The sequence below is a fragment of the Triticum urartu genome, chromosome 7 (genome assembly GCF_003073215.2).
Source record: "Triticum urartu cultivar G1812 chromosome 7, Tu2.1, whole genome shotgun sequence".
NCBI classification, from domain to species: Eukaryota; Viridiplantae; Streptophyta; class Magnoliopsida; order Poales; family Poaceae; genus Triticum; species Triticum urartu.
In genome coordinates, this window is record NC_053028.1 from 42,745,040 (window position 1) to 42,756,068 (window position 11,029).

The 11,029-nt window shown below is 46.8% G+C and overlaps 1 protein-coding gene across 1 annotated transcript; it reads left to right on the forward strand.

Annotated features, from left to right (window-relative positions):
• The first annotated feature begins 363 nt into the window (after nt 1-363).
• LOC125521865 (protein ROLLING AND ERECT LEAF 2-like) lies at nt 364-4,576 on the forward strand. Its single transcript, XM_048686925.1, has 6 exons — nt 364-646; nt 736-1,754; nt 1,977-2,054; nt 2,140-2,357; nt 2,850-3,073; nt 3,573-4,576. The coding sequence occupies exons 2-6, from the start codon at nt 752-754 to the stop codon at nt 4,249-4,251; spliced, it is 2,202 nt and encodes a 733-aa protein (XP_048542882.1). The 5' UTR covers nt 364-646; nt 736-751; the 3' UTR covers nt 4,252-4,576.
• The last annotated feature ends 6,453 nt before the right edge of the window (nt 4,577-11,029 follow it).

An 11,029-nucleotide genomic window follows, 5' to 3' on the forward strand; every position in this document is an offset into this window, starting at 1 on the left:
AAGAGCCCCACCAAAGATTGACTCGATACGACTGCCAACCAACAGTGAGGAAAAAAACTACTGTAAAAGGGTTCAAACTTGTTTTTTTCTTTCCAATGGCTTGGATCATCTTCAGGCCAGATCAGATGACTAGAAATAGGTAATTGGACGGTCAGAATTCCCAAATCGCTGAAGGAGGCACAGTTCCAGCCCTTCTCTAACTATGTGGGATATGCCATGTTTTTTTTTTTGAGTTTGATCTGAATTTTGCTTTTATCAGTGTGCATGGTTGGTTGGACCGGAAATGGACTTTAATGGGCCGCAAGGCCGTGAGCTGCGTCCACGCAAAGCTGCTACTGCTCCTCTCCAAATTAAAAAAAAAGGAAAAAAACAGAGCGAGCTGCCTGCTGCCGCTGCTCTGCTTCGAGCTGAGCTCCTCCCCACTCGCCTCCCCTCTCCCAGATCGGAGACCCGCCGGAGTCCACCCCCTCCTCCGCCGCGGCGCCACCGCGGAGAAGGGCCCTAGCTCCTGCTGGAACCCACCACTCCCAGCTCCCCCGCCTCCCGCTCTCGCCGCCGCCGCCATTGCCGTCCCCGTCCCCGCCGCCCCTCCACCGCGGAGCCGCGCCCCTTCGCCGTCTCCCTCCACCCCGCATTGGGTCTCCAGGCACGAGGCTCTCCTCATCCGGCGACTAGGTACCGAAATCCCGCTGCAAGCTTCCGGATTTCTGACCGTCCGTGCCCTAAATTTCGCAGGAGGGGATTCGATTCGATGGGTTCCTCGCCCTCCAAGGCCGGCGGCGGCGGCGGCGAGGACGCCCTGGCCCTGTGCAAGGAGCGGCTGCGGCGCATCAGGCGGGCCATCGAGTCCAGGGACGCACTCTCGGCGGCGCACCTGTCCTACACCCGCTCCCTGCGCGGCGTGGGCACCGCGCTGCGGCGGCACGCCGAGGCCGCCAACCTCTCGCCCGAGTCGTCGCTCTCCATCTCCGAGGCCGGGAGGTCGCCGTCGCGCTCCTCCATGGCGTCCCCGTCGCCGTCGCGCGCGGCGGAGGCGGACAACAACACCGGGGGCTCCCCGTCCCCGATGCTGGCGATGCATCGAGGAGGGGATCGCCTGGCCTCTCCGTCGTCTGCGGCGGCGAGGGTCCACTGCATGAAGGCCGGGGGCACTGCTCCTCTGACGTTCACGGTCGATCCGTCCGCCGGTGAATTTGTGGGGCAGGAATCCCCCGTCTCGGCCTTCATACCGCCGCCGCCGCCACCGGAAGAATTGTGTACCTCATCATGGGATTTTTTTGACGCAGCTGGTGCTGCCAGAGCAAACAATGTGGATGGGCTGACCTTGAACTTCGATAGGTTGAAGGGCTTGAGAGAGTCATGGGAAGCTGAGCCGGTGACATTCAGTGAAGAACCAGCAAACAGGTCCACTAGAATGCATTCAGAATCGGAGATTACCGATGATAACACGCCGAAGCAGGAAACCAAAGCGACACAAGGAGGGATCAGTAAAGCAAGTGGGTTGGTGGCTGCTTCTGATGAAGGGGCTTCTTCTGAGCAGGTTGTGCCAAAGGTGGAGGAAGGGGATCCAAAAAGAGAATCACACACAGAAACAGAAGACCCTTCCGAGTTCATCACTCATCGAGCAAAAGATTTTGTGTCAAGCATGAAGGAAATTGAAACCCGCTTTATACGTGCTGCCGAAGCCGGGAATGAGGTTTCAAGAATGCTCGAGACAAAGAAGATCAGACTTGATATATCTGCTAAACTACCAGGTGATAATCATGAGGGGATACACGATCTCGTCTTTTTGGGCATGTCTTGGTTATACCAAATTTTGGCTTGGCAATGTGAGGGCAAGCCCAAAATTTGGTTACCATGGTGGGCTATCAGACCAAGATTGCTTAAAAAGACAAGATGATTTCTTCACTTTCCTATCTGGGTTAAATAGGATCATTTGATGAATCTTCCTTTTCCATTTATTTCTTAAATTCTAGGTTCTCCAGGCAAACCTACTACCCGATTCGTATCAGCCCTTCGAGTCTGCTGCAATCGTCAAATTCTTCTCAATCAGGGTAAGTAGGATGTGTAACTGTCATCTTCTCATCATCGCTACAATAATATTTGCCTAAAGATATGCTATTTGTTTTCTTTCTGTAGAAACCGCACAGCATGTTTCAAATGTTGTTACTTGGAAACGTTCAGTCTCGTCTCTATCATCGTCATCTAAAAGTCCACTTACAACTTCGATGATTCAAGATGATGTGGATGATAGTAATAATGATTTCATTGAGCAATTTGCTATGGTGTCTGGAAGCCATTCTTCTACATTGGATAGGCTACATGCATGGGAGAGAAAATTATATGATGAAATCAAGGTACATTTACAATATTTAAGGAAGCTTTCTAGTATGATGCGCCAATCATGAATTAGCCACTTCTCTAAAAATATGGCTGGTGTTTTGTTGTATGGCTCTAGTGAAACCTTCTTTTTAATCTTGTAGTTCTCAAGACTAAGTTTAGGAGGCAACTGCTGTATCTTGAAAGAATGGTTGTAAAATGTAGCAGGCATACTATTTTTGTTTCTACTAAACCTTGTTTTTAATCTTGGTAGTTCTCAAGACTAAGTTTAGGAGGCAACTACTGTATCTTGAAAGAATGGTTGTAAACTGTAGCAGGCATACTATTTTTGTTTCTGTTAATCGTAAAATTTGATTTGCTTAATACTACTTGGAGTGTAGATTGCATGTTGTATGTCAACTATAAAATAATGTAATAAAGGCTGTGAGTTGTGAAATAGAGGCTACCAATTAAATGTGTCTGTTCTTGGCATAATGAGTCACTGAAACTGCATTACTTTGTTTATTTAGGCAAGTGAAAATGTCAGAAAGACTTACGACGAGAAATGTAACCTTCTCCGGCACCAATTTACACGAGGTCTAAATGCAGAACTCATTGATAAGACTCGAGCTGTTGTGAAGGATCTGCACTCCAGGGTTTCTGTTGCAATCCAGGCTGTTGATGCAATCTCAAAAAGAATTGAGAAAATAAGGGATGGAGAGCTGCAGCCACAACTTGTTGAGCTCATTCAAGGGTATGACCTAATTAATGCCTTTGTTTTGAGATTTAGTATGTACCCCCTCCGTCCCATAATATAAGACGTTTTTGCAAGCTAAAGCTAACATAGCTTGCAAAAACGTCTTATATTGTGCGACGGAGGGAGTACCAAACATTTTTGTTTTACATCAATATGGGTTTTAACAGATTTGTTGATCATGGTTCCTTTGTTCCTGCTTAATATTACCTTGTTGCTTTGTTGTAAGTTATGCAAATGTTTGAATTGTCATGTTATTCCAAATTTAGTTTTGGCAGTACAATACTGAATATAAGGAGAACATCTTAATTGTTTTGACTACATTCACTATTTATTTTCTAAAGAACCTCTGTTTTGCTGGGCAATCTGATTCTTGACATTTGAACTTTGATCTGGCTAATCAAAATATGTTATAGACATATTGATTTGCTATAGTTTTATTCACATTTATTTTCCATGTTAACATTGAAAATGAAGTGCACATACATTCCTTTTGCAGATTAATTAGAATGTGGAAAGCAATGCTGGAATGCCACCACAAACAATTCATTACAATCTCACTGGCATACCATGTAAAAACTTCAACCTCGGTGCAGCAAGGGGAGCATCACCGCCAGGCGGCAATGCATCTGTGTAATGAGATGGACTGCTTTTCGTCCACCTTCAGGATCTGGGTTACTGCTCAGAAGTCATATGTGCATTCCCTCAATGAATGGCTCCAGAAGTGCATCCTGCAACCACCCCAGGAACGACACCGTCGGAAGCGGAAGATCTCATTTCCTCCTCGCCAGGCAGTCTCCCCTCCGATATTCATCCTCTGCAGGGACTGGCTTGCCATGATGGAGTCCCTCCCCACTGATGAGCTATGCAAGTCCATTAAAGACGTAATGCAGCTCTTGCGCGACTCGTTCGAGCATCAGGCTGATCAAACTAAACTGAGAAGAGAGCCACATTCCAGGAGTGAGTCTCAGGAATGTGTGATGCTGGAAAACAATGAGCAGGAATCAAGCAGCGGGGTAGCACTGGTGGAAGGGTTACAGTCAAAACTGACGGTAGTCCTTGATTGTCTGACGAAGTTTTCTGAGGCTTCATTGAAGCGCCATGAGGAGCTCAAGCTGAAGTATGAGGAGGCTCATGACAAGTACAAGACAGTCGAGCCAAGTGCTCACCCAGTTTAACCAGATACTAAATCTGCTGGGTAATATCCATCCTCTAGTCATTTAGTTGAGGAACTGAGACGAGTAGTTTGGTTGGCAGTTGATCACTGATTAGACTGTAATGCTATGTTTGGCAAGTATCAATGCTGTCAATTGTGCTTTTTTCTCGGCCACATTTTAGCTTCGTCACCTCTGGTATTTGCCAAATGCATATCAAAGCATCCTCACATGGGCAGATCAGGTAATCTATAAGGATGCATCTAGTCTGTAATCAGCGATCTATATTAGTCATAATGATGGCTCTGTCATAAGATCTTTTTAACCTACTCTACAGTTTGCGCTTTCATCACCAGGTTTATACAGGACTGAAGTTGGTATTGCCATAATAATATAGTGTAGTACGATGCAATTGTTAATTGCCATTAGAGATTGAGGTTTTGTTTGTCCTGGTCATGTTGGTCATGTCTGGTCCTGGCCACGAGGCTCATCCGGGATGATGCTAACACCCCTGAATGACACAGGTTGGGTTGTCTGCTGAACAGGATCTACATTGCGGTTTTTGTACAAGCACTTTTGCAAATATCTGTGGCATTACTCTCCTTCCAGTGCTGTTAGTAGATCTAGCACTTTCTTTTCGATGGAATAGATTATCTTACAGACAGCTCTAGCTGTGATGTTCACATGATCAGGTATTGCCACCTATGGTACTTGAGACGAACTGTGTGGCCCAAGGCAGCCTATCTGATGAATAGGTACGAGTCGTGGATTTTTGAAATTTCTTTTCGTCAATGGACATGACAATTTCCTTGGCGTGCCTTATTCTGGTTTCTATTTTTTTTAATCTTGGATTTGGTTTTGACCACCAACAGTCCGAAATGTAAAAGTTGTACTGCTGCCATATAGTTCCCTAAATCCATAATCTGGTGCAGAGACAATTTCATAGCTTGGCTACCACATTATGTTCTTCACACCAGACATTTTTTTTGGATCTGTTGCTGTATAAATCTGAACTTCCACTGTGCTGTCAGTGAGCAAGTCAGCAACCATTGCAAGCGGCTTTCTTTGTCATAAAGGTAAAATTTCACTTAACCCCATTGTTTTCGTTGTGATTATACTAAAATGTACTTATATATTTGCGCACACACTTACATCTTGTGTGCTATTTTCCCTGTGTCGTGGAATCTGTTTTTTTTTTCGAGAATAAGTCGTGGAATCTGCTAGTATACAGTTCAAGTCGTTTGCTGAATCTAACCACATCCTTCTGCTTATATTTGCAATTTTGCATAGCTTTCATGTTCTGTTTGTTTTTTCCCGAAACTATTCAAATGATTCTACCTTCACATTGAGGAACTACGGCTTGGTATTAAATTTCAGAATGCTCTGTATGGGAGCAGTACACTTTCAGAATCCACTCTCTTGTGCTGTGCTGATTCTGTTTTTACCCTGATTAATAAAAACGATGATTTATTTATTATTAGCAAAGTGTTTCATATGAACTATGGACGCCACAGCAGAATTGGCTATAACCCAATGAACTCTGAATCGATACATTTCTGTTTCGCCTTGATTATGGCATATCTTTAATGTTTTGAGCGAGTGGCCAGCAGCAATGATCTACGGCTCGATTCCACATTTTAGAAGTTGCAGAGGAAATTCCACATTACCTTGCGAGCTCGCTGTGATGCTGCTTGCCGATCTTGCCATCTTGAAAGGTTGCTGGGTCAATGGCCAATTTTGTGTATGATTCATCTAGGCTCAAGAGTAGAATGTTAGACATGGTTCCAAAGGTGCAACAGCCCCCTTCTATCCAAAACTAACCTATGCTAGCTCTTGCTGGTCGCTATCTTGTAGGTTCTGCTATCAGCAGCATGTTGGTGGTAAAAAGAATTATCAAGTCGGCCATGCTCAAAAATACCGAATCGTCTTTTCCTAACAAGGGGCGAAGCAACAGATGTGCATGTTTTACAATACCAAACCATCGTAAACTTTATGCTCAGCTTGAACACGAACAACGAGATGGTGGTAAGAGCGTGTACAGCCGTATTTACAAAATCCGGCTCCTCAAACGAATACAGTGACCGTTCACGTCTCAAATTAGCCACTCCACATCCGAGGCTGTCACATTTCAACCCTAGATTCATACAAAACATGCAAAATAAATCCTACGTACTACCCTAGCTGATCTTCGTCGTCGGAGATGTGCACGACGACGGTGCCAGGCGCCGGCTGGACAGGCGGGTAGGAGGGCTTCGGCTCATCCGCCTCCTGCTCAATCTCATCCATATAGGCGAGCATCTCCGCCTCCTCCGCGGCCTTCATCTCCTGCCGGCGACGACGTCTGGCCTCCGTAGCCGACTCCGATCGAAGGGAATTGAGGATGGACTGTTGCTTCGTCTGCAGATCCGCATCGCTAGCGACCCCCACATCCTCCTCCTTCGGCTCATCCTCCTCCTCCTCAACCTCCTCGTCCTCGTTCTCCACCTCCTCCTCCTTCGCTTCATCCTCCTCCTCAACCTCCACGTCCTCGTCCTCCACTCCCTCCTCCACTACATCTGGAGGTAGCCCTGCGGCGATCCGGGCTTCACGCCTTGTCCGGATCTGCTCAAGAAGGTTGAGCCGGCGCTCCGGCGTTAGAAATGAGTGGCTCCTCACCCGGCGGCGTGGGGGCATGGCTACTAGGAGGACAGTGGAGTGGAAAGTGGTGGCGGCGTCGCACAAACGAAGGAAAATGTGGATGGTTGGGTGCGGCCGATCGACTTAAATAACCGGGCTAGGCACTATGCGCCCCGCCGGAGCGGCGTGACGCGGCGATATCGGCCCGACGGAGGAGACGAGTTTCGGACCGCCGGGTTTCCAGGCAATTCCACGTGGGACCCTGCCGGCAGTCCGACATGGCGGGCGTGCCCATATCTGCCCCATATTTGCGCTGGATATGAGAAGTACCGATCAGCTCGGGTGTTTGAGGCCCGTTTGAGACGTTTGTCTAGGTCAGATTTTCGTGACCGGTCAGTGTCCGGGCGGGCCGTCTGGACGTTTGAGGCCGGTTTGAGGTGTGCGGTTGTAGATGCTGTAACCATTTAAAAAATAAATAAATTCCCTAAGCATTGTCTCGATTGTTTTGTGATTACATGTTGAGAATCATCGGATTTGGACATATTAGTGCACATGGGTCTCGCTTGTCCAGAGTGGAGAACGCAAAAAGAAAAAACGAGTTGAACGTAAAGTGGTGATTTAGTCGGATGGGCGTGTCCGAGGCACGTCGCAGAGCATTTTCAGGCGCACGCAAGCCTCTCATCACCCTCCCACCCAGCAAACCACACACCTCACGCCAACCCGATGCACCCGAAGGAGGCACGCATATATCTCGGTGCACGCTTTGGTTAGCTAGCGGTACGGTACAATTTTTTTTAGGGAAGCGGTATGGTAGAACTGGTCTCTCGGCAAGAGGATCTACATCCATTCATGCATCTTCAATGCCGTTCATAAAAAAGGATACCCTAAATATTTTTGGACACTTTTTGTGTCCACGAACAACGCTAGCGGAGCTGGTCATCCAACCTTGTACATCAAATGTCCGTTCTAGATCCAGCAAACATATGCAATTACAACCAAAGTGCGTCGGGTGTCAAATGTTCATAAAATTTGCAAGTTCGGCTGTCCGTGCGAAAAAATCTATTTTTTTGTCTCCCAGACCAGTTGTCCATGCCAAATCGTTCACTGTGTGGCCAAATCCTCCAAATCAGCTGCCAAGCGCTTCAACATCCCAGCATGGTAAACTTCAAAAAAAAAAAACATCCCAGCATGGTAAGCTTGCACTATCTTCATTACATCAGGATCCAATCTCTTGGTGTCCTCAGAAGCGGCCGCGAGCTCAACCTTCTTTTCTTTTTTTGATAAATGGCGCTTTTATTATCTTAAAATGCAGCATCAAGCCGATAAAAAAGCATTTAGAGTATCACCCAGCCTCTGCATAACTAGGATGCACACAGCCAAACATCAAAAATCTGATAAAAAGGAAAAAAAAATGACAATTCAACAACAATAGAGTCCTATAGACTGACACTATGCCTATGTCGAAACGGTTGGTGGAATGATCCGGAGATTATGCTGCCATCCATGTTGGGTAAAAATCTCCGTAGCCACCTGCTCCAACCGTGTACACACCGCCTTGAATAACGGTTGGTACTCCGCATGTTGTAGCATAGACCACATACGAAGCGAGTGCGTACAACGAAAGATAACCTGCAGAGGAGAAACATTTTTGACATTAAAAACCAAATCGTTTCTACATAGCCAAAGCGACCATAGTAAGGTATACACTCCCACCCTTATTAGTGTTTTGAACCTATTTGAAATACCGTCCAACCAATGACCAAAAATATTGGCAACACTTGTGGGCGGATACAAATTTGACGCTATTTGGATGACTGACCACGTAGAACGCGCAAACTTGCATTGAAAAAAGAGGTGTTTGATTGTCTCGTCATGAGTACAAAAACAACACTTCTTACTTCCTGGCCGGTTGCGTCGTGCGAGGTTGTCTTTGGTTAGCACAACACCTCTACGAAGATACCACATGAATATTTTATTTTTTAGTGGAATCTTTGTCTTCCTGATTTTCTTGTAATTGCTCACTGGTACCTCAGAATGCATGAGCGCATGATACATAGGTCTACCATGAAAGACCCCGATGTAGTAAGGTCCCAGCGAAACACATCACGACCTCGCATCATGTTAATCAGATCCAGATGGGATAAGAGATTATGCCATTGACATAAGTCGGGCGCCAACCAAATCCCGCCTGAACGAAATATTCGGCGGGGATGAGCTAAGCACCCGCGCAATAGTATTGTTCTTATCGCAATCAATGTTGTACAAAGCTGGATACTGTTCTCGGAGACTGGCATTGCCTAGCCAGATGCCTTCCCAGAAACGAATCTCCGACCCATCCTTTATCGCGAAAGACCCAGAGCGAAATAGTTGTTTCTTTGCTGCATTAGGCTGGCCCAAAAGTGTGAGTCGCCAGGTTTCCAATATGCCGGAGACACCGCCTTTTGGCCTAGATACTTGTTGCGCAGCATGGTTTGCCAAACACCATCCTCCGTAAGAAGTTTGAACAACCATTTACTAAGTAGGGCCTCATTCTTGACCTGCAGGTCATGAATTCCAAGGCCACCTTGGTCTTTCAACCTTCTTTTCTTGGAGCTTTATAAACTTCTCTTGCACCACGATGAACTTGTCAAACCTCTCGGACTTCTTTTACTCTTTCACGTCATTGTGCTTGACGCATGTCTCCTCCTTCACCATGATGTCTTCGAACCTCTCCGTCATCTTGGCCGCCGCACTTTCTCAATTGTTCTTATCCTCCTCCCATTTCCTCCCCCAGTTCCTAGCCATTGTACGTTGCTGGTTAAAATTCAGCATGTTCTCAACAAAAATAAAGATTGCTTTCGAACACCACAAGACCTTCCATCGTGGCGAGATTATGCAATGTCAGTGAAGCCTTATCGCTACACTCTGCAGCAGAAAGATGAAATTAAGAAACAAGTACGAGCAATGCAGAACAAGGGATCATTCAATGCAGTCACAACCCATTTGATTCGCCTGCTGTTTTTTTAACACCGTACAGACGCATACACTCATACACACGTACATACAGTCACCTCTATGAATGCACGCATGCACACCCTACCCCTATGCACACCTTCAAGAGACTAAGTCGGCACATCATCTTGAGATTGACGAAGTTACATAGATGCCTTCATAGTTGATGGAACGTTTCCTTCCATTGAACACACATCGCCGAAAAGCCTGAAATAAATCCAGAAAATGCGAGCACTGATGTCAAGTCTAAGACTTAAACCCTGATACCACTGTCCTCCTAACCATCCAATCACCGATTGGTTCACACTTTGCTTGTGCTGCTGATGCACAAGAAAATGGCACATGTCGATTTTGCGTCGACCACGGGCAATTGGATGCAGTGACAGTGAAGACAAATTTTCCATGCTGAATGTTACCGAACTGCTGGGCAAATTGGACGGCCCAATATTTTGAACCAAGTTAGATTTGTGCTCGGGGTACCATGACCGTGAGATACAAATTGCTGCAGTAGATGAACCAAAGCCAGCATTCCACACTCACCATGGACACTTCAAATTTAGGGTCTTTTACATCTGTATCCCTAACTCGAACCCACTACTCACATTTGCCCCTAATTCGCAAGCCTGCTCAAAAATACCCCTCCGCCGTCATGTTCCCTTATAGAATTGCCCTTCCGTGCTGTTTCCGTCTAGTCAAGGCTGTTTGACTGGTAAGCAGCCGTTTCTTTGACATTTTTGCCCCTCCGTCCTTACACCTGGGCCCAGGTCAGCAGTTCACTCTCTCTCCCTCTCATTCTCTTGCCCGAGCCGCACACTCTCTCTTTCTCCCCCAAATCGCCTCCCACTGTAACCCTAACCCTAGCTCGCTTGATCCAACTCGCAAGGCTCGATCTCCTGATGGCAGCCACGGTGGAACTTCAGATTTGACTCTACGCTGCACTCTACTACGGCGGCAGCGGCGGCGGATGGATGGGGATAGCAGTTGTGGCGGCAGCGGCGGCGAACGAGGGAGCACACCGCAGCCACAGAAGCATGCTTCGGCGGGGTAAGTTTCTCTTCTAATCTGGCGGAGTCTCATGCCATTTGTAGTTCGATTTGGGATTTGTTGACCTAGTTCATAGTGCGTGCTCATGGCGTTGGGATTTATCTCTGTTTTCCATGGTCATCGTAGGATCGACCCCGATAGAGCAGTTGGG

Bases quoted from the DNA above. Each gene is read 5' to 3' on its own strand.
- LOC125521865 (XM_048686925.1), top strand. From the start codon at position 752: ATGGGTTCCTCGCCCTCCAAGGCCGGCGGCGGCGGCGGCGAGGACGCC. The intron at 2,055-2,139 runs GTAAGTAGGATG...TTCTTTCTGTAG, and splicing joins TCAAATTCTTCTCAATCAGG to AAACCGCACAGCATGTTTCA. The intron at 3,074-3,572 runs GTATGACCTAAT...TTCCTTTTGCAG, and splicing joins CTTGTTGAGCTCATTCAAGG to ATTAATTAGAATGTGGAAAG.